General features: G+C 37.8%; 2 protein-coding genes across 2 annotated transcripts; both read right to left on the bottom strand.

Moving 5' to 3' along the window:
- Positions 1 to 884: 884 nt before the first annotated feature.
- ARHGAP19 (Rho GTPase activating protein 19) lies at positions 885 to 16171 on the bottom strand. Its single transcript, XM_053450035.1, has 12 exons — positions 16102 to 16171; positions 13692 to 13957; positions 10739 to 10819; positions 10030 to 10239; positions 9208 to 9434; positions 8588 to 8674; positions 5727 to 5792; positions 5194 to 5400; positions 2317 to 2403; positions 1828 to 1929; positions 1368 to 1445; positions 885 to 966 (listed from the first exon to the last, which is right to left on the bottom strand). Exons 1-12 carry the CDS (start codon positions 16146 to 16148, stop codon positions 910 to 912), a joined length of 1515 nt encoding a protein of 504 aa, XP_053306010.1. The 5' UTR covers positions 16149 to 16171; the 3' UTR covers positions 885 to 909.
- Positions 16172 to 19862: 3691 nt separating this feature from the next.
- Positions 19863 to 27445, bottom strand: LOC128468349 (neurotensin receptor type 1-like). Its single transcript, XM_053450036.1, has 3 exons — positions 27387 to 27445; positions 22205 to 23149; positions 19863 to 20472 (listed from the first exon to the last, which is right to left on the bottom strand). Exons 2-3 carry the CDS (start codon positions 23106 to 23108, stop codon positions 20012 to 20014), a joined length of 1365 nt encoding a protein of 454 aa, XP_053306011.1. The 5' UTR covers positions 23109 to 23149; positions 27387 to 27445; the 3' UTR covers positions 19863 to 20011.
- Positions 27446 to 27689: the final 244 nt, after the last annotated feature.

Genomic DNA, 27689 nt, shown 5'->3' with positions numbered 1-27689 from the left:
TACCCCAATCTCTCATGAATCTGTAGCAACAAGTTAATTATCACTGTAGGATAGATCTTAAAAGCGAAGGGAAAGGACGGCTTTCCTTACACTAGAGGAACCGTAGATGTGATGTTCTAGGAACCTACTGATGCCGATACACTTAACCCGTTAATGCCTGCCTGCTGTCAGTACCGACAGGGGGGTATGGAACACAAAATTAGTGTGCAAAAAAAAAACATGTTTTCATGACTTAACCATAATTTTAGGCAGGCCACGTTGGGTTTCATGACATACAAATGGGACCTACTTTACAGGACCTGAAATCAGACCACTTTTCCATCACACACATTCGAGCCATAACCTATTAACCAAACTACCTTACTCTGCGTGGAAAAAAGGCAGAAACTTTGTAAACATTTCAAGATTACCAAACCTATCCTGAAACACACTTATTCTGTAAGCCATCTTAAAACAACCTTACACGACCCCCTTACAATATACAGACGTTAAAACGTAAACAGGATATCTAGTCCACAAAAAGCACCTAACAGTTAAAATACATTAAAACTTATTGTCTGCTGTGAAAACAAATGTTTTCCTGCATTACGGTCAACATAAGAACTGATGGGGGGGGAGCAATGCAAAAGAAATACTGTACACGGAATTACCATGCATCAGCTCCATATAAATGATTTAGTCATTTAGTATCCGAAAAAATACGATTTCTCGAGGTTATAATACAATACATACACGCATACAGTCCATGGCATCGTGGGATTCCACTTGTTATCCCAATGATTCACACACACTGGGTTCATTAGATCACAGCTTCTTTTGTAACATTTGCTCACAAACTGGGGTGACATAAGGATAGGAAATATATACACATGTAAAAATAATAAAAATAAAAAAAAAATCCAAATCCTTTTAAATCGAAGTCTCCTGTGAAGACAACAGATGAGCCCTTTTAGATTTGGTTGATACCTGTTGATAAAAAGCAAAAATAAGCGTCACAATGGTAATATTGTCACATTAATTATTTGAGTTCTTAAGGGTATGTGATGACTGCTCTAGTAACCAGATTGTAGAGTGATAAACAAGAGCTAAATAAATATGCAGAGCTACAACGAATCTGACTTATGTTAGTGTTTCTCAAATTAGTCCAGAAGGATGACCTATGCCTCACTGATCATTATCACCTGGAGCACCAAAGACAGTCCTTCAGGACAGAACCACCATGAGTTAATCGCTTTACAAGCTTTCTGGGCCAGAATAAGTAAAATGTAATTTCTTCCTAGCACTTGCATGTGTTGTGCTGAAGGGAAAAAACTTGGACCATGATAATAATGCCGGTTGTTTCATAATGAATACCAATCTCAACAAACCTCTTTCCTGGCGTGGAGGTCGTCCGATAGCTTTAATTTCGCCCGGGTAAAATAGACTGCAGGAGAATCGAGTGATATCTACAATAAAATCGAACCAACGATAGCAATCACAATTAATAAAGCATTTCATTTTAACAAGAAAGCACATCAAGGGTTAAGACATTAAAACATTATCCTACATTTAAAGTGTGTGTGTACAAATTCCAGCTAGAACTCAGGCTCTGGTTAGGAGTTTTGGTCAAAGGAGTAAATGTGAACAATATTCTGCACATTGTCAGGATGTAATCTTTAATATAATACTAGCAGGTATAAATGTATTTAAAAGTCCTTTCAAAATTATGTTTAAACAATTTTCTCTTAAAACGGCAATGTCAACCCAATGGGCCTTCAGTAGGATAAGTCGTCTTAAAAAATCATAATAGAAGTTGCAACATTAATTAGAAATTGAAACCGATCTTACATATTTTAGGTTCTCTTTGGTATGTTCCGATCCCGCTGAGGACGGTGGCGTTATGATCCTGCTCTTCTTTTCAGATGCAACCTGGCCACCCAGTACTCTCCGCTAAATAAATACAAAAATAAGAGTGTGTAAATGTTCGGGATTTGTGGAATTCCAATGGAAGGAGTGACAAGGCATCAAACGCGAACTTGACGAACAGGCATTCTCCCATCAGAACACTATGTTTGAGGTTTGGGTTTGAGAAAAACCTTGGGCTTTAAAGGCTGACAAACGGGCCAGGAGTTCTGGATATTGCACCACGAACAACTTAATTATGGTCGTAACTAAGTAAATCACAAACAGAATTCCTGATCTGTTTAAGGGCCGTGATGAGCAAGTGTGTATACATTTAATTAAATAAAAACTATAAGATGTTGATGAAAACGTACAAACATTAAATTGAATATTTTATAGTACAGAAAGTCCATCCCATATCCTACGAGGAGTCACCTTAATCATGCCACTGAAGGAGCGGGAACGAGTGTGCTTCTTTTCAGATCCTAGATCCATGATTGGTGTTCCCGGATGTTTGTGGAACTATGATGGAAATATAAGAATGACATCATCACTGCGTGCAAAAACATGAACCCAGAAAATGCATTAATAAAGACAAGGGAAGTTTATGTAAAATAAACTTAAGAAAAAAAAAAGAAACCATTAATGTTTTTGAGTGGTTACGGAGTTATCCAGCAGAGGTCACCATGTGCACCAGGCAAACCAGCTTATCACATCATTTGCGTACATATGTCATGCATAAGCGACAAACCATATTAGCAAATGTATACTTAAATCAATTGTGCTTTAACACCTTCAGTACCTGTAGGACTGATCAGAGAGACTCCTCCCCTACAATCTCCAGTCTATTGGAGATTGTGTCCCAGCTGCCAGAGGCAGCTTCAGGGACAGGGAGACAGGGTTCTTTGGTCTCCACATGAGTGTGGAGACCAGCCCCCCCCACCCCCCTCTTCCTCAGTTAACCCCTACCCCCCCTCTTCCTCAATTAACCCCTTCAATGCTGCGATTGTGTATGACCCCCCATCGCAGCATTGCAGGGGTTAATATTAGTCCCCACAAGCTTGTGGGGGACTAAATATCAGTCAATGCTGTGCTTCAATGGAGCATCAGCATTGAAAGAGTTAAAAAAATAAAAAATAATAATAAAGAAAAATAAAAAATAAATAAATAATAAAATAATAATAATAAAAAAAATTAACAGCACTGACCTGAAAGTCCAGGGTGCTTCCAGGTCAAATGCTGGGCTGGGCTGATCAGATCGCTCCTAGCCAATAGGAGTGATCGGATCATTATGGCAGCCCATGGATGACCCAGCTCTACAAAGAGAGAGGGGTCATCTAGGTTAATTATGAAAAAACACAAATTATTAATAAATAAAAAAAATCATAATTATTACCTGATCACTTGTCGGTGACATTTTAAGTCGCTGATTATTGATCGGTCTCCCTGATTGATGTCAGCGGCCTAAACCTGTCACTTACAAGTAATCTGATAAAAAAAAAATATTTAAAAAAATGTAAATGCACATGTTCCAGTTTTGCCCTCATAGCTTCCTCAAAAAATGCATGAACCATGCATGTGAGGCCTTGTTGGACTCATGGGATGTTGGTGAACAAAATGTGGTGTTTTCTTCCACTGTTGCACTTATGGTGTGCAAGAAATTCAGTGCAACATTGAAATGTACGCGTTAAAAATGCAATAAAATAATTTCCCTGTGAAGTTTGGCAGACATCAGTGAAGAAATGGTTGGCTGAAAACTGTCAAAACTACCCTAGTTGAACACCTTGACTCGTCTACTGTTCATAAATATATACTTTTATGGGGTAATTTACAGTGGGGGGCTTCCAAAATGTCCCAAATGGGATATGGGCCCAGCAAACCAATTTCTGAAAATTCCAAATTTGAAAACTAAAATGCACATGTTCCAGTTTTGTCCTCATAGCTTCCTCAAAAAATGCATGAACCATGCATGTGAGGCCTTGTTGGAACCGGGGGATGTTGGTGAACACAATTTAGTGTTTTGTTCTGCAGTTGCACATATTCTATACAAAATATAATATAAAATCTAAAGCAACATTGCAACATTGCAAAAACAAAAAAATATAAAAATACCTCAAAATTTGGCAGCAATTGGCGATAAAATCCCTGTTTGAAAAGTGTCAAAATGACCCTAGTTGTACACCTTGACTTATCTACTGTTCATAAACATATATTTTTGGGGGGATAATCAGTATCTGTGACAACTATTGCAGTTATTAGACTACCATGCCAAATTTGAAAAAAATTGCATTTCAAAAACGTGATGCATGCCTTGCAATATTTGCCCTATACTGGTCAAAATAGATAAAAATCCTGGCCATGTTGGGTGGTTTCCAAATCAGGACAACTTAATGAATATATTTGGGATAATTTTTTCCCATTGGTTCAATGTGTGTACAATTCGTATGTATACAAAACTGTAAAAAAATGCTTTTTTTTCATTTTTTCCCCACTTTTTCCAGTTTATTTCAAACAAAACAATGTACTACCCAGCTTAATATGGTTTCAAATGAAAGCCCTACTTGTGCTGAAAAAAACAATATATGATTTGTGTGGGTGCACCAATTGATAAGAGAAATTACAGTTGAAGAAAGACATGGCAAAAACACAAAAACGGCTCTGGTCCTTTAGCGACACGTTAGTATCAAAATCCCGGTCCTGAAGGGGTTAAATGGCATTATAAAACAAAAATAAAAAACTACATAGCGTATAGCCTACTTAAATGGTATCTGGTTTATTATTACTATTATTTTCCCAGGGAAAATAATGTTTGCAATTGAATGTATAAATATGTTTGTTTTAGTAGTGATTATAATTAAGATCTATCTTTAAAAATCAGCATGTCCAAGGATACTTTATTAAAAATCTTGATATCTCAGGGACCACTGCCCTCCCTCAACGAGAGCTGGTTAATACAGAAACACTGATTAGGAGCCTAATTGCGTCTTCTATGCATGTTTCATCAATTAACTAATTAACAATTAGTAGGCTCCGTGGAATAAGAATGGTTTTCATCTTCCTTTTTTTCTCTTTCATGTTAAGGCTGAACCCAATTTATTTGCAATTGAAGAAATCGATGGTAGACATCAAGGATGATTTTATTGCTCCAGAAATATAAACTAAAACCTTCTGAAGCTATACCATTTTCTAGATGATGCGTATCAAATGTTATGTGACTATCACTGTCATTAGTAAGCAAATAAATTCAGAATTTTATTTGATTATAAACAAGATTACAATAGCCAAAATGCCAGCTTGTGAACAGTTCCATACCTGTCTAATTAACCTCTTCTTTTTGGCAGAATCTGGCATGTTGTGCACATGTCTGAACAGCTCCTTTAAGGCTTCTTCTGTGTGCTGCTGAGTCTTTTCTTGTTGAGTGGAAGAGGATGAAGGAGATGATGCCAACCTGCTGCGTTTTGGGTATTTCAGAAAATGATCATCACTGGGGGTTTGGGCAGACAGCAAATCCAGATCGTCCTGAGGGTACATAAAAACATACGTAAGAAAAAGTGAGCGTAATCCCAGGATACCGTGTATGATTGAGCAAGGAGGGTCTTGCCATCATACCCAGTGCAGCTGGCAGCAGATTCCTTCCAATGTTATTGCTAGAACCCAAGGTATCCACTTCTACCGAGGCCCATAGGGAGCTACGTCCGCCTTTGGGCAGCGAGTTTAGATTTTTTTTTTTTTTAGCATAATAGTAAATATTCTTAAAATTAACTGTTCCATTTCTATGATCCATTATTGCCGCTTGACTTTTTCACCTTGTTCTATTCGTAAATGCGGATCGTGAAAAGCTTTACCTTTGAAGCCGGTGTTTTGCTCCCGGTGAAGTAAAGTCTAGCATATTCTCTTATGTACGCTGGTGCCTGAAAACACAACACATTGTAAATTAAAAACGCTGTCAAAAATCTCTTGCCCCGGGGATATATTTAAAACATCTTTGTAACACTCCAAACTTCATATCCACTGTAATGAATATGTATTAAAGCCAACAGTAACGCTTCTTCTGCTTAGATCTGAGCATACAGAAGGGACTACTCTTCGTACACCGCCTCCATATGCGCTTGCCAAATATTTCCAAGCAGGTCAAATGAGACCCTTGCATGGCGTGCTTTTTAAATTTGGAAGGGTGCACTTTCCTACACAGTGATTGGCTGCATCAAGCAGCCTAAATTGGCTAGAATTGCAAAAAGAAGAGATGGGGGGGGCATTCCTGAACATCTCTGCAGCTGCAAAATTTAAACACGTCAAGTGCTTTTCAAGTTATACAGAAATTAAAAAGTCCATATTAAAGTCTTTTGTAAGTACTTTTAATAGGTATAGGTAGAAAAAAATGGCTTTTCCTTGGTACAAAGTTTGGATCATTGTTAAAAAAAGAATAGCCATCATTTGTAGGACCCGTGTTTCCCTGCTATCTGTGTTGAATCTTTTGCATTAGGCTCACACTTTGTGTCTTTAGTCGGTGCATGCAGCCGTCTTGTAGTGACCCTTGTAATAGCACCCTTGTCTGTTAGGCAAGTCTATTAACAGAGCTATTCTGCCTAACGAGAAGATCTATCAGAACCTACCCGTTCAAAGTAGTGTTGCAATTACTGATACACAAGTATTGTTGACAAACAATTGGTAACCATTTACACTCCACTGGGGCTTTAAAAATCACGACAGGATCAGCAACTCAATTGTTGGCGCTGAGTTGAGAATAGTGTGATTCGTAACAACATCTCCCCCCCCACAGAAATAAAGTGAGCCCCCCCTGGAGGAAAATAGAATATGCACTACAGAGGGCCTACAATACCCAGGAAAACAAATAAAAATCCACATGTCTACATAATAGGCACAGTAAAACTCACCAGGATGCAAGAGGTTTGGATTCTGTAACAAAGAGGCAGTTAAAGGATAATAGATTGTAAGCTCTCAAGTGCAGAACCCTCATGTACTCTAGTGCCAGTAGTTTTTAACCTGTCGATGTTATTGTCAGAGATATAGATATATATATATATTTTTTTTTTTTCAGTATATTTAATTGTCACTGTCCACCTATTCTAACAGCCCAGCGGAATCTGCCAGCGCTCTATAAATGAAATTATGCAATGATGTTCTAATTAACTTAAGTGCAAACATCTGGTAGATATTATATAAATATGGTTGTGAGATGCAAATGTCGCTGTTATTTGCTTGGATTCTGTATCTGTCAAAATTAGTCATGCCTACATTATTTTTCCTCTCTCCCTGCACAAACAGGAAAAAAAAAACACCACCACACACCCGATAACAGATATATATTATATACTGTCATATAAACCCTCTAAAAAATAGGGAAAAAAAAACAAACAAAAAAAAATGAACCCATTATGTTACCATGACTGCATTCACAAGTGACCTACAGCTTTTATTAGCAGAAAGGGTACGAATTCCTCCCCATCTCCGCTGCAATTTAAAAGCCGTCTGCAATCGTGACAGAGAAGAACACAACGTGCCCGTAACTATATATTTTTTCACTAGACACTAAAACACAAAACCATGTTTTTATTCGTACAGTAATATGACTTAAGTTTTGCCCAACAGAAAAGAGACCTCAATGATCACTGAAAACAATATTGAATGAGTTCTGACATTTGGCCACTCATCTCACCTATGTTAAAAGTTGCATAAAAGATCATAATTAAGAAAGACTGTCCCATTATAAAGATAAAAAAAAGATCTCTCAAACTATATGCAATAAATAGAAAAAATGTTTTGATAAAAGCACTAATCAATATGTTAGGTTTGTGAAATATATATTTATATTAATCCCCTGAACATGAATATGTGAAAATAACTAAATTAGATTAATATAGTAGATTAAAGTTAATTAACCAATATTAAATTGCTAAATAAATTGTAACTAGCATACGCTAACCTTACAGTTACACACACTAACATAGGCTCATGCACACGCATGCTAACACCATACATTAATTCACACACTCCTCATACAGTAACATACACAACACACATATGTAACATACACTTACTTGTACACTATACACATGCACACACACCGACCAACAGTACAGCACACTACCCCCACCCTCTCCCCTCTGCCTGTTGCTACATCACCTAAACCCATCTCAGTGGCCCACCATTACCGGACGACAGGAAGTGATTTCTAGTTGCCATGGTGACCTCTACCCATTGTTTGTCGCACCCTGTGTATACCATTGGAAAAAAATTGGGACCTTAAATTCCTTTTCTCAAGATGTAAAGGATTATCCCACTTTGTTTTGTTATCTCGCTCCTATTGTTAAGTTGTTGATTGGTTCAGGGAGCCGTTGTAAGGGTGGGTTAGGAGAAAAAAGTACTTCCGGGCAGAAAATTATTAATTCTGGCTCTGCCACCGATCTTTTCATCCACTAGAGGTTTTGAATGGATCTTGCCAACAATCACACTCAAAAAGCAGGGAGAACTGTAATGAATTTAATTATGCTAAATTCAACGATACAGTGACAAGAAGGCAAGCAGAACTGCCAGACAATACAATTTTAAAAGGAGTACCCAGGGTTACGTTGCTATAAGCATTGTTACCTGTGACCTTCACTAAACTGTTTTTCACACATTAGAATTATACATTTTAGTGAAAGCAACTATCAAAACCTTTTTAAAACAGAACACTAAGGCTTACCTTAAAAAGTTTCTGTGAATGTTTGATCATAAAGGTCACACCATTGTTTAGCTTTATTATATGTTCTTGCAAGTCATTTGCGGTGAGCTGAAAAGAGGAGAAACAATAAAAGCAAAAATGAAAAATAATAAAAAAAATAAATAAAAGGAAAAATTATAGATGGCATCCATACTACAATGTCATGGTTTTCAAAATGCTTGTGTTCCATGGATGAATCCCTGGAAGATAATTCTAAATAGATAATACAAAATAGATAATACAAAATCCCAACTTTCATTATTGGGTATTACAAAAAAAATAGATGGGTGCTGGCTTCTGCTGACAGGGGGAGTCTAGGCTGTCCTGACCCATCATACAGTGAAACATAAGATGTACAAGTATGTCCTGAAGGTAATCTCGGCACACCCTTTAAAAGATGTACCTGTACATCCATAAGTATAAGCTTTTTTCTGAATAATGTATTGACACAGGAATAAGCATGTAAAATAATGTGCAATGTTTTTTTTTTTCCTGAGAAATCTAAAATCTCAAATGAGTAATCATGTAGAAATCAAAGGACCTTTAATAAGAGACCTGTCACCTCTGGCACCGAGCTCGGGGATGAACACATGAGAACTTACATTTTTAGGCCATACAATATGAGGCGCAAACATCAGAGCCAAATTGTGCGCAGACATCTTATTGCGGTCTTGTTTTTTTGCCGTCTGATAGAGAAGATCCAGAAGGAGCTTGAGAAGATTTCTGTTTGGTGACGGAAGGAGCAAAAAAAGGAGTTGTAAAGCCTCGATTTGTTTCTCTTTATCCGGTGCTCCGGTCCTGTTGCCCTTGTCATCAAAACGCATTAGGTCTAAAAGGGGAAAGAAATGGTTATAGGGATACAAACCCATCATGTAACATTTTTATTATTTGTAAGGATGAAAGCATATAAAAAAAAAAGAGCAAAACAAATCTTAAGTGATGTGGAATATATATGTTCTGCAAATGCGTGGAGGGATTCTGCAGAATCCCCCCATATGCTTTTGCCCCTTTAACCCACCTGATATGTTTACATGTGTTACACACACCTTCGGTGAAGGCCGTATGCAGGGGGCCGTTCAGATCCCTGTGCACACGTGAGCTAAGCACTGCCATTGATTTCAGTAGGAGCATTTTCCTGTCCCTGATTGGCTGCTTCCTGCAGCCAATCAGTGGCAAGACATGTCAGGTCATGTAGGAGAAGGGCTGGTGCAGGGCATTCTTTTGTGTCAGGTAAGTGCTTTATGTTGTTTCCTATTTAAAAAGGATCAATAAGGTCAATTAAACAAGAGATACTATCATAAGCCATATATCTTTCCTGAGTGGGATGCTTTGTGTTATGTTACATCAATGAAGTCTCAGAGCAGTCATCTTAAATCATGATAAAATGTTTCTATATGAAATAAAAAAGGTACATTCCATCTTACCAGCTATTTTCAGATGAGCGTGATAATGCTTGTGTGTCAGTAGAGGTTCTGGTAATTCACCCAAAAACATTTTCAGTAACGTAGCTATATCATTAGGATGAAACTCCCCAGATTCCACATCAATATCGATCCCGTTGTTGAGAGCGTCCTTCAGTATTTGCTGTCGATTGCTGTTTCCAGGGATACGAAATAAGCCTTCGGTGCGCAGATCTGCCAAAACATACGCAATGTACGGTTATAGCAATGAAATCAGTTGCATGCCCTGTACACAGACATACATTATATAATAATGTTACATGTTGACAAGAGGCATTGAAGTAATTCCTGGCCACCCTTCATTCTGCATCCTTTCTGTTCAGTCCAAACAGACCACACGTACCACATACACCCCCAGACTGGAAACGGCCAAAGAGAGTCAGGGTTTTAGCTAGTCTTTGGACCGTGGGTATAATTATATAAGTGAGGCATAAAAAAAATAATCTTATTTATGCATTACTGTGGCTTTTAACACTGCAGAGCACTAGGATACACTCATACCAGAAAACAGGTGACATTGTGGGAAGAAAGACTTCCTTCTAATCAGGGACACTTGGCAGGTATGGTTATACAGTTATATATCGTTTGAAGGCTTTGTTTTGGTTGGGATTTTTCGAGAGACAGTGAATTACTTTGTGGACACTGAAAGTGTTAATCGATACCCCATACTTACGTTTGTGCAGATACTCAATGAGTTGGTATATCTGAGCGATGCCTTCTTCTGTGAGGGGTGCTCCAAATACAACACCTTTTTCTGCAGGGAGACAGCTTTGTTAGGCGGATCAGCCATAAATAACAAAAGCACGCAAACAAGCCGAAAAAGTATTTAAAAAAAAAAAAGGTATAATTTATTTTGGACATTTAGCTAGAAGATGGAGCTATTCTGTAAAAAAAAAAAAAAAAAAAAAAAAAAAAAAAAAATCTATTTCATAGAAATAACGGTAATGGAAAGTAAAAAATGTGACCCCCTATAGACTGTTAATATAAGGGATTTACTTAATTTGTAGCCTATGTCTAAAACAACCCACACCATTTAATGATAAAGTCTGGCTTCCAAACATGTTTAAAGAGGCATTTTAAATATTTTTAAAGCATTTTCCTTTGTGCATTAATTTCAGTGTTGCATAAAATGTTGTTGTGTATGGGATGAAGAAATAGTATATTTTTTACTTGGAGGTGGTTATGTGATATTTAGGGGATATTCTCCATTTGAACATTTTTGCATGTGTACGCATAGACTGATTCATCGTAAAATTTCCCCCCTCCATCAATTTATTTTGCCCCTCAACCCCTACCCCTGCACGCTCGTTCCCATTGATTTCAGTAAGAACCAGTTTCTCGCCATTGATTGTTTTGCTTGAAGCGAAACAGACAGCAGGTAATCTTCTTAGAACAAATAAAGAATGGATATTATTACAATGTAGAACCCTTCCATATGCATTTGACCGACCCCCCTGCTATTTTTCACATGATATACTCATCTATATTGCCAACCTGCCATTATAAACCGTTGGGCTGTGGACAGCGATAGTTTGAATGCTCTGCTGATTAATGGTTTAGAAAGCATGCATTTTGCACTTTAGGAAAGCATTTTTTTTTTTGCTTTTTTAAAGAATAATGAACTCATTACTCATACACAAAACGTGATGCTCACAGCTGAGACTGAATGACAACAAATCCATGGTGGATATTTGAGGATGGAGACAGAGGTGACACCTTGTCATCATACAGTAGCTTTTGAGAAGTTGAGCATGTTTACGTTGGGTCACGATAATCACCAGTTTATGTTTTTAATTTATACGCCTCATAAATGATACATATTCAGTTTCTTTACAGTTGGACAGTTTTAGGAACCACTTATTAGTCGAAAGGAAAGCTATGATGCGTTAAACATCCAAACACCTGCTATCTACATAGATATATTCAGCAGATGACTTCATGGATCAAAACAACTGAATAATGATAGAATCCTGATTGGAACTCTTTAGAAGTGTATATGTCACTTTCACAAAGCAATTAAATCATTTTGCCTGAGATCAACTTTACATCACACATGATTATTTTCAAAAGGGAACACTTTGCTGCCTTCACAAAGGCTGTCAGACGAAATCAACATCTATCAGCAACTTAACAGGGCTGAGATAACGTGATGGGGAGAAATCACAGCTTTAGAGAAAAGAAAGTTACAATTCTTATATACACACACACACTATACACCGATCAGCCATAACATACTGAGCACTGACAGGTGAAGCGAATGACACGCGTAATCTGGTTATCATGGCAGCTGTCAGCGGGGGGGGGATATATTCGACAGCAAGTGAACATTTCATCCCCAAAGTTGAGGTGTTAGAAGGAAGAAAAATGTGGCTTTGACAAAGGGCCAAATTGTGATGGCAAGACAACTGGGTCAGACCATCTCCAAAACGTCAGCTCTTGTGGGGTGTTCCCGGTCTGCAGCGGTCAGTATCTATCAAAAGTGTTCCAAGGAAGGAAAAGCGGTGAACCGGTGACAGGGTCATGGGCGGCCAAGGCTCATTGATGCACGTTAATGCTGGTATTGATAGAAAGGCGTCAGAACACGCAGAGCATTGCAGTTTGTGGAGTCAAGGTGCCGATACTATTTATTAAAGAGACCTGTGAGAGTGAATAACCATTTCTGGACTTTGGATGTGTCTGGTGGGAGTTGCATCTGGGCAAGTAGTTATTGATTCATAAGAGACAAATGCACACCTTGTGAACTGTGTGTGTTTATAATATATATTTTGTATAGTTTGTACTGTAAGATGTAGGTTTTGGGAAGAATGACACATCCTCTTTAAGACACAGAGGGTTATCAGTTTAAGTCTGGTGCAAAATATTAAATTGTCACAAATCACCATGGCAACTCAAGTTTCTGAAGACTGCCTGAAGTTTCCCTTCAATATTGTTCTTTACCTATAACCCTACTTATAAGAAAGATTTGGCCTAACATGTATAATCAGTTGGTGAAAGATAATAGTCACAACCGTTTTAATGCTATAAAATTGAGCATAATGCACACAGGAAACAAAAGTTGTAGGAAAAGTTGAAAGAAAATAATTTTTATAGTCCACCCCCATACTTCAGGTGCCCTCAACCCGTGAAAAGGTTTGGTCACTGTGCATATCTTATAGTAAAACAATTTTTGATGCTCGGGGAACAAAACCGTAGGTGACGGATATCAACATACAAACATAACATATTTAAAAATAAAGTGTAGAAAAAAAATTAAAAAAAAATCAGCAATATTGGTGACTGCATCAGTTAATGTTACACCCAATTTGCCGTCTATACAGAGCTCTCAGGGAATGTTAGGTAGTTGTGTATCCAGAATGTTACCGCATACATCCGAGAAATTAAATAAACCACCTGTCAGGAGCTTGACCAGAAAAACATGGTTCATCTCTGAAGACGTACAGAGTAGACCAATGTTTAGCATGGAACAATATTTTTATGGTAATAAATGAAATGCAGCTTTTTTCAGATTCCTTTTCTTTAGGTATTTTATTTAAAAAAAATAAAAAAATCAATGTGCTCAAATGGCAAACTAGAACATTTAGTTAACATTTCCCAACTGATAAACATTAACAATAGTCTCTACGAACCTTTACGTTTGAGGAAATTAAGAGACCTGAAGAAGGTGGCGGCGGTTCCAGCGCTTCCCGGAAGTTTAGGCTCGACGTCTCCCATGAGCTGCGCAAACTCCGTCCCGGGAAGGTCTATTAACCGGGTGATATTGCTGACCACTAGCTCAGTAAAGACATCGGGATTCTCATGGCGTAGCTTCTCCACAAAAAAGTCGGGGTTATAGATGACCGGTTGGCTTCGGAGGGAAGTCTCATTGCAGATAACAATACTGCAGAGGGCATCACTATAAAGAAGAAATTAAAACTTGGGTTGGTACAAAGATTACAGGGGAGGAAAAACTGGCATACCCAAGGAAGAAAGCTTAGAACACCAGCAAACAAAGCAATTAAGGAACATTTATAAATACTTTTATATTTCATATATATTTATAAACAAATACGCAATACAAAATAAACACTAAAAATTACAATTTATTTATACATCTTTTTGGAAAATACTTCACTAGATTCAATATACCGCCTGTTTCACATTTTTAGCAGATAAAATTCAAAACTGAAAGAAAGTCAGCATTTGAAGTATCCATTCGTACAATACACACTATAACATTACATTTACGCTTATACGACTAAGGCTAGCAATCTAAAAATAAAAAGAGTAAAGAAAAGAGGTTTAAAGAAAGTCTTACAAGAGAGCCGTGAGTTTTTGAGGCGGCATTAATATGGCGTGCGATACGACGGGCACAAAAAACATACGCGGCCCATACACATTCCAGACGAGCCGTGGGCTTACAAAGGGGCATTGTGACACAGCCAGTGACGCCCCATCGCTGTTATAGCTTGGGGGGTGAATTATAAAGTATTTTTTTTTCCCCCCACACTAAAGAATATTTGAGGTTTAAGAAAATATATTGAGATAAAAAGGGCTGTAAATTCCCATTTGTGTCATTTAAAGGCGATGCCAATTGTGCTTTTCGTTATGCACAGATCCGAAGGAGTAGCGCGTTTGCGTGTTTCAGGCCATGTGTCTTATCTCCGTACGATAAACACGCTATCCTTATCCCCGCATCGTCTGATTTTTGGAACCACTGAATTCACCAGGAAGACGAATACATGACGTGCATCAAGCATTTTCTTCCTCGTGGAATTCATAGAAATAGTCTCGGCGGGGTGCGAACGTGTCACATTGAACACAGTATGTATAATTTAAATACTCAATCGTTCGCAGTGCTGTTCAGTGATCAAACGCGTCCGATAAATAATTCTTCAATCTAGTAAAATATTGTCTCAACGGGAACACAAAAGCAGGCACTGATGGGCTGTTGCCATAGAAACTGAAAAGGCTCCTCTAAGGTTCTTGTGTTTTAAAAAGAAAGGAAAGAATAAAAAAGGCAGATCTGCTAAGGTGTTTTTCTTTACATACTAGAGAGTGCAATTAACGTTTTTTTTTTAAAGGGATCCTGCAGTTATATGCATTAATGTGCCTGGAGGATCTCTTGATACAGAATCAGCTCGAAAAAGGTCTCATGTTTCAAAGTACTGAAAACATCATATACCGTAGAAGACGTGTCTATCGGCCCCGCTGGGTGGCTTTGACAATGTGTTCCCGTATGACAGCACCAGTAAGACGCATGAGATACCTCAGAAAAGCCCAACAGTTTCCAGAAATTATTGGAAAATGATTTAAAAAAAAAATATATAAAACAAAACACACATCATCATTATTCAAAATTGGCCACTCTCTCAGTTTCTCCCCCTTCTTGCTCGGTCTGCTTCCAGTTATGCACATCTGCCCCAGGCTTGCCCCCTGATATGCCTTTTAACCCCATATATGCCCTCTGCCTCCAGAAATGCCTTATACCCCCTATATACCACTCTGCCATTTAGGGGGTTAAAAGGCATATTATGGGACATAGTTGCATATAGGGGGGGTATAAGGCATTTCTGGAGGCAGAGTGGCATATAGGGGATTAAAAGGCATATCATGGGGCACTCTGCCTCCAGAAAAGCCTTATACCCCCCTATATGCCACTCTGCCTCCCTGCTATGCCTTATACCTTCCTATATGCCACTCTGCCCCATGATATGCATTTTAACCCCCTATATGCCACTCTGCCTCCAGAAATGCCTTATACCCCTATATGCAACTCTAGCATTTAGGGGGTTAAAAGGCATATCATGGGAGGCAGAGTGGGGGGGGCAATTGTCCCCCTGCCCAGCCCGTCCCTGGCGCCGAAGGAGGCTTCCAATCCCGCTCGCAGCCGCTCAGCGGCTGTTTTCAATGTTAGTTTGCCGGCCCACCGGGAAATTTCCCGGTATCCCGGTGGGCCAGTCCGGCCCTGGCAAGTACACATTCCCCATGGGGTGCCCGACACCTCAGTAAACACACCCCACTAATACAGAAAAACACCATACCCGCCCCGGCACTCACCGCTTTAACCCCTTAGAATTCTCCTCTTCTCCTCCTGTAGTTGCCATTTTGTTTTCAAATTCTCCGCTGCTGCGTCTCTCAAACCCTGATTTTCCCCATTGGCCCTGGCTTTCCCAACTCTCTCATTCGATTGGGTGATTTGAATATTCCCGGAAGAGAGGCGTGGTCATACATTGCAGCCATAAGCACAGGGAGCGATACAAAATAAGACAGCGCGATCTCCCGGATTCTCGCGAGAAAATAGAATTCTGGGTGTTGTAGTTTGTTCAGTTGTATTACTTAACAGTTAACGCACATGCGCGCAGGACTCACATAGAAATATCAAGCTGCGCAGGGTGGTTTTATAGCGTGGCTCCCAAGAGCTCCCGTTTTTGTGGGACATCCCTGATTTTGTACAAGAACTACAGTATTCCAGATCTTTTTTTTTAGCTAAAAAGGTTTATTTGGGGAAAATCTTGAATCTTAATTGTTGGGAGAGTATCCAGCGAGATAGCATGTGGATGGTTGCTATGCAGGAGCATAGCAACGGAAAAGATTATTATTATCATTATTAAACAAAGAACAACTACATAAAAAACAATGGAATATATTTTTTAGAATGCTCCAAAAATAGCTATTTTTAGCCTCTAGATTATCAGCTTGTGAGCTGGGCCCTCTGCTTAGTATATCGTTTTGTCTTTGTCAGTTCTAGACTTTCGATGTACGTAATGTAAGAAGTGCTGTGGAAATTCTTGGCGCTCTATAAATCAGCTCTAATAATAATAAAAAGCAGATACAAACCTCGTCTAATCTGCCCATATTTTAAAAAAAAAATAGATTTAAGTTCTACAGGACCGCCAAAATATATGTTTATCTGATAAAAATATGTTTATTCCTATATTTTAAAAAACCCACTATGAATATATTGCAATTTATCAGACATGCGCTCTATTCACATTATGTGTTATTTGTTTTATTAATATTCTTTACCTTCGAATTTCATATATATGGAAAATAAAACATATCAGGACAAAAGCAGCCGCGCTGATAATAGACTGTGCGCCGGCCATCTAAATATGATTTAGCAGCTTAACAAAATGAAAGGTCAGTGAGAATACAATAGCCATTTGTTATCTAAGTGAAAAGCCTATTTTTCCCCATAAATAGCACAGAATGTACCTTTTTCATGTTGTATACTAAACATAATTCCACTTACAATGAGGCACAGTTACGTCCGCTGCAATAAAAAAATCAACCATTTCTAGCAGGAAGACCCATATATATGTCCCAACAGCTCAGATGCAATTTAATTATTTTATTAAATTTTTTTATAAATATAATTATATTTTAGCGATATTACAATGAAGGAGGAAATAAATATAACCTGAAAACATAAGATGGACGGGTGCAGATGGAGAAGAAGGATATAGAGGGATAAAAGAGACAGACGTGAAGGGACTGGTTGCGTAAGGATGGTTTCATTGTAGATCGAGCAGAGAACTTGGTGGCCTGGAGATTTTAAAATTGGAAAAATTCTGAATGCAAATAATGGGTTTTTAGAAGCCGTTTAAAACTCCAATAAGCAGTAGCATAATACAGGCTCAATAAACCCTTCCAGCAAGGGCATCGAATCTCACCAGGGAATGAATAAAATCCCTTTCTCTATTTGGATTGCCATGTCTCCTTCATCCATCTTCACTAATTTACCGGATGGCCTTCGTGGGTTCTTTGTGTCATATAGGTCCAGGCAGGCAACCAGAGGAATGTGTTGTAATGTGGGGTGAGACTACAGTGGGTTAGTTGCCCTGCTGTAGTGCCCGGAAGAGAATTGTGAAAAGAAAGGGTTAATAGTGTGATGAAGGCATGTTAGTGTAAGGGTTATTTGTTTTAAAAAAGAACTAATACACGCGAAACGCGTTGAGAGACTTTTTTGGAGGTTGTATCAACCTTCCTTACTTGTACTGGGCTCGTTTGCATGACTCTCTTGTTATGCCTCCATGTCCTGTCAGTGTTTTTAGTATTTTTAATGTATAAAGCTGGAAGATACTGCACTATTGCTGCTTTTACTTTTATAGATTTCAAGAAAATATATTAAAGAAAACCTTTTTACAACATTTGAGGAGCTTGATATTCACCTACTTTTGTGAGTGTAATCAGAGTTTCTCTAGTCTGCTTTTCCCAAATATACTACACTATTGTGGGATTTGTTTTTTTCTCCCAATGTATATGCACCCCTTCTGACTACATTTGATTTTGGAGTATTTGGAGGAATACTCAGGCTGGGTGCTGCAGTGCAATATTGGGGGAGTATTATATATATATTTTTTTTATTTAGTTCACATTCTAATGAGCAGATATACCACGTGTTAAGGAATACTTCTTATTGATCAGTTTTGACAATTTTAATCAACATTATTGTATACGGCACTAGATTTTACGTTGAAGAAGAAAAATATATTTTTTGCACATGACTTTCTCTTAAAGCCATGATTATTTTACCTTCCACATTTCAATTCTGCCATGTCAATACATGAGTCCTTGTTTTTAAAATACATTTCTTTTAGTTTATTTTACCCCTGCTCTTTCCTGTCTCTTTAACTTTCAGAACAATTGTTGTATACCCCAGAGAATAAGGACATAATCCCTATTAATGGTGTCTTGGGAGGTGTAAAACACATATACAGTGATCTCCCCTAATAATCGACGGATAATGTTTGGGCTCCACCCTACCGCAGTTGAATGAGTGTGTCCTTTAAAATGTTCTGACTTTTTCTTCTTTTCTTTCCTTACCATGTTGCTGTATAGGAAATTTGGTATAACCGGTTTATTTATATATTATAGTGGGCATGTATATTAATTTATGGATTTAATCAGGCCGAAGAATTTTTTCCACAATCTATAACGTTCTTAATTACTGCAAATTGTAAGAATATTGCATAAATTATAAGTTCTTAATTACAGCAAAGTAAATCTGATGTTAAAAACCTCTACGGGCCTATACAAAGACTTTCTAATGTTTATTTGTATGTATTTATTCTCCATTATTTCATAAGAAACATCAATAAAATATTTATACAAAAAAAAAAGACATATACAGGTATAATGAAAATACGTTGTCATGAGGTTGGAGGTCTACTTGTGTCCATGAAGTTCAGGGGGAAATTTTATTAAACGTAGCTTTTTTTTTTTCAGTGGTCCATACCAACAGCTTTACATTTAATATCCGGTTGCAGATCATTAAAACAAAAATATTTCAAAAGTAAAAGTGATATTTGAACATTTCCATCTCCAATTTTGTGTTACATTTTTATTTAGTTGTTAAGATGTAAGAACAGCAAAGTGCGCCTGTAAAAGAAAGACATACTTAAATACAATATTACTTTCATATTACAGCAATAATAACAACTGCACACATTCCCAGTGCCAGGGACCCACATATATTGTTCAATAAGGGTGCAGAAGGTCTATGGAACCAAATGCATTGCAAGTACATTTTGACAATATGCATTATGAATCGAAACATTCTTTATTATATTACAGCCTCGCTAATAAGGTTCAAGCTCAGCCATCTCTCGTTGTGATCTATGGGAATTTCACATGCTGTTGACCATCACATGTAAAGTTCTGCCCATCAATATGTAGCACATGTATTCTCATGCAAGGGATGAATTAAATTAGTCACAATGGTTTCCGTGACATCCCTGACAATTCTGTCAAGGCATACTGATGCTAAATATTGCTAAGAAGTACTGTGTATGTGTTGGTTAGCAGCATGTGATCCAGTGAAACATTGCAGAAGACCCTTGATGAAGTCTCAAGCCCACTCGAGCAAAATGAAGGACCTGCACCAACATTTAGCCATGCCTACTTTTCTGTTGTTACACCATTGAATATAATATCCTAAGCAGCTGCCTATAGGCCTTTGATTTCTCTAAGGAATCGAGTAATCACCCGTCTCCATCATGGCTATCTGGCGAAAGTATAGAAGCTTTGGCTCACTTGATCGGGAAAGAGCCAGACTTTCCCTATGCTCCCCTTCATTTGAATTCAGTGTCCATGTTGAGCGTGTACTTGGTGCAGACACAAGGGACGAGCCACCTGATCTTAAACAAGAAGCTTGATAAGTGTGGCCTGGACCATTGGTAGGTTTTCCATGGCATGGCAGAAATGTGATCAGAGTCTCCCAACAAGCACTTCGAAAAGAGGTAGATGAAATACAGAACAGTATTGGATCCAAAGCACTGTTGAGATACCAGAGCGGTAGAGAGAGGTAGGTCTTCAGCCAGGTGTATACTTTGTAGACGTGTGCATTCCAGTTATCGATATAAATTTGCATGAGAGAAGAAGCCGTATCAGGGAAGTTGCAGAGGAAGAAAGCAGCCACTACAGCTCCTGCAATGAAACTATATTTAGATTAATATTCTTGATTGAAGCCAATTTGAAAGAAACAGATGGAGGAACACATTCTTGTAACTAATCTGTTTTAATTAATTTGTAACTGGGTTAAGGGGCCTTCACAAAGCTAATCAATGGACCAAGGGAATAAACAAACCGATAAGTATATTTTGGAGGACGGTAGAGCAGGCTTGTAATGTTTCAAAAGGAATCTGGAGCAGATACTAAAGGTCCAAGAATCCTTGAAGGTCCACCAAGGCTTCTTTGTCCTCTGGTTGTATTTAGACAGGCAGAAGGTTAAAATGCCACAAAAGTCTCTGGAAGAGGATTAAAAATTAATAGCAGCTGCAATCTAAAATATACTGATGGATATACAACTAAATCCAATCTATATTATACCTTTTATTAATAAGTAAAGCTATGACTACAGCATGATTAAGACATGTCCGTATTACCAAAAATATATTTGGCTTTCATGGGTTTTTTAGTATTTTATCATATCCCTGTTTCACAGTACAAGGACATCCATATAACATAATAGAAGACAAAGAATGGAGATAGAGAATGGGAAAGAACTGGAAAGAGAAAAACAATTTAACACAAAGAGAATGCTACCCATAATGAATTCATTTTTTCTTTAAAACCAACATACAGTTAGGACATGACTATTCAACTTGTTTCTCTGTACATTGCAAATGACTCATGGTCAAGTCAACAAGATCAAATTTAGCTACTTTACTACTCATTCTCCCGCTGCTTTATTGAGTTGCTCACTGGGTAAGCATTTTGATAAATTGGTGGAGAATAATTCCATTAATGCACATCCTTACCAACTCAAGTGTCGTATTGCACTGGCTGCCTATGTACAATATGTATTGTTTTTCTGGCAGCCCAGAAGTTGCTGGGTTATGACATCACTTCTAGGTACCCCGAGTCTCCATGAGTGTGTAGACTAGCAGCAAATAAACATACTCTTTTACAGAGACATACATAAATGGAGGGATGAGAAGAGACCTCCAACATTTTTGGGACACTAAATCCCATAAAAATTACATGACTGTGACCAACGCATTACTCCCTTTGGCATTTTGGTAAAATAGGAAATCAGGTTACCCTTAAGTAAAGAATACAAACTTCTTCCACCTTTTCCATTAGCTACCCTTGTGTTCTGGGTGCTTAATCCTGTTTCCTCCCACAATAATATAAGTAAATTGGTTATTATTTTATATAATGCCATCATATTCAGCAGCACTGTATAATGGGATATGGAATACAACATATGATATTTTCACGAGGGCCAATTTATCCATTTGAGAGTATAGACAATACCGTCTATACAGTAAACAGCTCACTTTCAATGAAAATTCTTTGTAATCACCAGTATGCATATGATACGTATTTCTCATTGTTACCGATCGTAATGATGGGCATGTTGCTAGATGGGTACAGTATCTTACGGACTCATGCCTTGTCATGGACACTTTGGCTGCCGCTAAAAAACAGGACAGGGATTTTACAATAAAAAAAAATTTGTGTTTATTACATTTTTAGCCTTTCAATTATCATTCGATAAGAGAGGAGGAACAGCTACTAAAAGGTCAGCCCAGGGCCCACCAGAATATTTAAGTACCTCTATGTAACCTGCTTAATGCCTTGATAATTATAATATACACCATATAGCTCTTAATGTATGGTAAGCACAGCCAGGAGCAGTCTTCTCCTTACTCACCCATAAGTTGGCGAGCCCTTTTCTCTGAAAATGGACGGCTTTGAGTCTGTTTCATTTGGGTTGAAGAAAAATTCCAGTGTGTGCCTGTGAGCCCAATTTTCTCCCTTTGCCGGTGATTGAGACTGAGATGGTGGAAAATGAGTAGGTGGAAGATAATAATTGTAAGAAGCGGCATTACAAAGAACAAGATACTGCGAGTCTGCATTATGCTTTTATACACAATATAGGGCTTTGGCTCCAACATTTCACATACAGTAGAATCCAGTACGGCCTCTTCTTGAGAGGTAGCGGTATAGTCTAAGATACAGGCTGAAGATTCACCATATACGATAGCCACAGGTATGGTGGTGAGGAATGACAGAAGCCATATGAATGCCAATAAGTAAGCCATGCGGGTTTTTCGGAGCCCAGTAATTGACCACATAGGGTGACATATCGCAATATATCTCTCTGATGTAAAGGCAATAATGGTCCAACTAGTCGTGGCACAGTAGACTTGCCTGATCATAAAGTAGAGCTTACAGACAGCATCAGATAGAGCCCATGGGTAGTACTGCCAGAAATAGCGATAGAGTGTAACTGGGATGGTAAGGAGAAGCAAGATGTCGGCCATGGCCAAACTAAGTAGGTAAAAGCGAACCGCACTCACTTTCATTCTTCCGTTCCTCATGAGAGTCAGGATACTGAGGCCATTAGCCAGAATGCCAAATATAAAAAGTAGGCTGTAAAAGATGGTGGCAGGTATGGCTATGTGGTTGGGCTCTTGGCGTTGGGCACCAATAAAGAGGCGATGAGAGGTACCTCTGCTGAGGTTAGTGTCTGTACTTTCATTCCACATTGATTCATTGTTGAAATTTATGTGTTTCATGCATTCGTTGAACACGGGAGCCGCAGATTTATTCATGATGAATTCCAAAGAATTTTTCTGAACAGCTAAGTGTTTAGCTAAAATAGAATAATTGCATGTAATTAGAAGCAGAAAGAGCAGGCTGGTGCATGCCTAAGATAGTATAATAGAACAATTTAGGTAAACGAAAATATAGAAATGAAACATACAAAACATTATGCAAAGAACAAATGAGTTAACCAATAGCATAATTTTTCCAGAATATTATGCGGTAATCCTGATGCATGTTAATGTTATTCATCCTGTTCATCCTACAGACATTATGTGATTGTAAAGGCTGACAGTTGTTTCATGAAAATTGACATTATTATCAAGAGGCCACATATTCTGCCCCCTGTAAAGATTTTGGGCTGCTGCCTGAAGCTGTTTGTGGGTTTTACTTGCAGTTCCACATTCAGCCAGCAGGGTGTTTGGAGTAGCAAGGGCTTTAAAAAAGATTTTACATATTGACTGAAATACTTCTGTTAATGGCAGAAAACAAAAGTTGTTTTTGGACGTAAATGAATGGAGCCAAAACAAAACATTTGTCTAAATAATTTTTGGTACATGTGTACAAGTTTAATACTTATGGTGACAAAAGCCCTTCTGTATACAGGATATAGCAGCCAAAATAATATACACTATTGCCAATAAGCGTCTTGTTTCTATACCTTCCCTACCGTTACATGGGCTGTCTCATTTGCATGCCTACTGTTCAACATACAGTATATCGTTGAATTACATAGTAAATAATATTCATAATATAAATTGGAATTTAATTTAAAACAAAGATTGGTGGAAAGAAAACTATATAGTACCAAAAACAGTCAAAAAAGTGTGACAGCATCCACCAATGAGCAAGATATATTAAAGTATGAATATGGAATCAGGCAAAGTGGCTGACATCAATTATTTTTTGCCCTCATTAAGTTCTTATAGAATATTTTTGACAATGGCAGTTGATTAAAATTAGTGTTTCACATTTTCCAGGCAGCAATAAGTCTCGGACTGATAGAATCTCTACGTGGAATTGTTTCGTATATTGGTTAACCCAGCGGGTCTCTAAATTACCAGCTACCTATTAATATACAGCTGGAATTGCAAGATCGAATATAAAATCTACAGGAAAAAGTTCAATTTTATATATAACATAATGAATCTAATTTTCTTACTAAAAACTGCCAGAACTAATTTGTACAGGAACAAACCCTGACATGATTCAATTACATGATATAATAAATGTTGGTACACAATAATATAAAATAGCATACTGCCATTAAAAATTTACTGTAAATGGCAATTTTTTTCACAGCTCATAATTTCTACTTTTCACCAGAGAATTGTTAAATGACTCAAATAGGTCTTGGAAAGTCCCGTGGAAAAAAAATATTTCCTGCTTTTGCGTAAAATCCAGTGCTGTGTCTACAGTAATGTAGGTCGGCATTGGCAAAATAAAAATGCTTTTATCCCAGTTTGTTCCAATAAACTTCCTTTATCTGCAGACCTGGAAACGGCCATTGTTGTCAGTCATGTGATATTTTAGGTGACTTTCCCTGCTCAATCACCACACTGAGCTGATTCTTTATGGCAATGCTAACAAAGTCATTTCCCCCATAGACCTTCATTAGTCAGAGTGTGGGTGATGGGTGATTAACACAGAGCCATTCCGTTGTTTACCAAAGGCAGTATGATAAGGAGTCGGGGTGTTTGTCTAGTAGATTGGGCTAAAGATAACAGAGCGAAAAAACTAGAACCGTTTTGAAAAAGAAAACATCACAATATTTTTGAAACCTATTTTTAATCTGATATTGGTAATACATTCTTTAAGTACCGACGCATTTATTGAAAGAAAGCACGTACAAAATATGTGGATTCTGTTATTTCTGAATCAAAAAAAATAGTTCATGGTCATGCACAGAAATTTCACTAGAGGCACGGATCATGGTCAGTGTTGAAATTAAAGCCATTTGACTTTCCTTTAGTTTCTCGGCTTTCATTTCCTCAGTCCTCGAATTAATAGTTTTAAATCCCTTATGAAATAATATTCAATGGAGTATTTCTGCAAGTAGAGTCTGAAACTTCAGTGTTTTTTATTCAGTTTTAGTGCCTCGGGGTAAATGGGCAACATTTTGAAATAATGTGACTCCACATTTTTGTGATTTCATGACATATAAGCAATAATAGGTGCTTTTACTACCATGTTGTGTTTAAAGTATACTTTAAGTATTTCAAGACATCTTCCTACAGAAACACCAACAGGTGACCAAAACCCTCAAACCGATCCTGCCTGCTCATCAGTACTTCAAATCCAGCTACAGGGTACTGATGGATAGACGGATTCCATGTTTAGTACACTTGATCCTTCAGATTTTCAGTACAGATCCAGACCATTCAAGAATTGTTGTCAGTCATGTGATATTTTGGATGACTTTCCCTGCTCAAACAGCACACTGAGCTGATTCTGTATGGCAATGCGAACCCCTTCAGTACCAAAGGTTTTTAGAACCCTAAAGTCTTTACATTTTTTTTCCATATGTGGGTTCAATCAAGATTCCTCTTGATTGTTTGATGTACCCATACAAATTGTACACTCTTTTTTCATAAAAATAGGCTTTCATTTAAAACCATAGAAACATGTTAAACATTATAATTGTGAGTGCTAGTGTGTAAAGAAAAAACTATACTAAATCATAATTGATGTAGAATTCTACAGAGTAGGCGCCAACGAGGAACAATGACCCTATTTATGTTCAGCAACATCCCCTGATTATAAACATAGCCTGTATACATATTTCTTTTGTTTATATTTTATAAAAAAACAAATTCCTTTTTTTCACTTTTTCCCCTGTGATGATGTCTCACTCTCTTCCCTCTTTGATCAGCAAGCAAGGCTCCATTGACTTGGTTGCTGATTGCAGTGCATGCAATTAGCCAGAAGGGGGAGATCTGGGATCCCAGCAGGGTCTAGACAAACCCTGACACCTGTAATGGCATTAAGGTGCTGTTACAATCACTCAGCGGGAAGCCAGCAATGCTGGTCGTCTGCTGGCAGGAGGGAGTCCAGGCTGTGAATAGACAGCCTGATTTCTTGTGTCGTGGCAGGGAAATGTCCTTGCAACAAAGTCAGGGCATACCAGTACGTCCTAATGAAATCCTTAAAAGTATACCATGGGAGGGGGGAGAGTGCCAAAGGGAAGTCCTTTTATTTTTTTCCCTACAGGTTAATAAATGCATTTTAAAGTACTTGATGGTGCTGTAGGGCACTGAAGTGTCCCTTTAATAAAGGAAATATATGGTGACTGCAAACTTTTTTCATTCCCTTATTGTATTAGCCTCTACCACTTCTGATGGGAGGCATTTATGTACCACCCTCTCTGTAAAGTAAAACTTCTAAACCTCTAACGTCACACAATATATGTCCTGTACCTGTGGTCTCAGGGCTCATGATCAACAGTAAATGATAATCCAGCTTGTGTGTGCAAATCAAAATATACACTTTTAAAAAGCAAAACATTGGTGTGATCTGATATATATTTATTCTTTATGTATTTATGTGTTATAAATATTTTATGTAAAATACGAACTATGCTTTAATTGTATCATAGCTCCCCCCTGCTTTATTAGCAGACCTTTCAATGCCAGACTCTATGCTGATGTTCTAAGTGTCCTCTTATATTTACTGCTCCTAGTTCATCATCTGATGTTTGGTGGCAGAAGAATTACTCATCCTTACTTTTACCTTTATAGAAATGTGTTTTAGTTTAAATCTCAGTGTGTAAGAGATAAAGAGTTATGTTTTACTCTACATAACATAAATCCTAAACATTTCATGGAGCTGTACTATGTTGGGACTCAACAGATGTCTTATGATTGCAATAATAATAATTGTTTAAAGGCTGTACATAATATGCACTCTTTTGGTTAAATTCCTACATTAACATATCCTGCATCCTTAGAAAAGTTGTTAATTGTTGGCAAAGTATCATTTTTAAATCCCTAAAAACATCTTTTATTATAATATACTATAGAATTTTTATGTTCTAGACAACATTTGCACACATTGACAACATAATTCACCAACACACAGTAGCAGATCCCTGTGTGACTTAATACATTTCTATCATTTTAATGAACATCATTTGATCCAGAAGTAACTAAACTTAAATTACTTGATTTGATTCCCTAATAACACAACATTCTGCTTGCATGCTAAATGAATACCAGCTGCTTATATCAACAGGTTTATGAATTAATTAAACAAATCAATGACAAGACATGCCAGGGGCTATTACTTACCCCAATCCTGTGTGTTGATGCTATCTGTGTGCAGTCCTGCCTTGCAATGACACCAGTGAGCTGTGCCTTCTGTAGAATGCCTTTAAAGTGGCTGTTGAAGGCACCAGTGTATGTTTGGGGTAGGGAGGGGGTGATCAATGTTTTTTACACTCAGATGAAGCACATTAAGCTACAACTGGCTTTTCTGATGGAAAGGGATGATTGTAGAGCCTGTTAGACCTAAATGAGAGCTCGCTTATTGGAATCTATTGGTCAGAATTCTGGACTTTGCATATGTTGCATCAGAAGCCTACATTTGAGAAC

The sequence above is a fragment of the Spea bombifrons genome, chromosome 11 (assembly GCF_027358695.1).
Source record: "Spea bombifrons isolate aSpeBom1 chromosome 11, aSpeBom1.2.pri, whole genome shotgun sequence".
Taxonomy (NCBI): domain Eukaryota; kingdom Metazoa; phylum Chordata; class Amphibia; order Anura; family Pelobatidae; genus Spea; species Spea bombifrons.
This window is presented reverse-complemented; position numbering and strand designations above follow the sequence as displayed.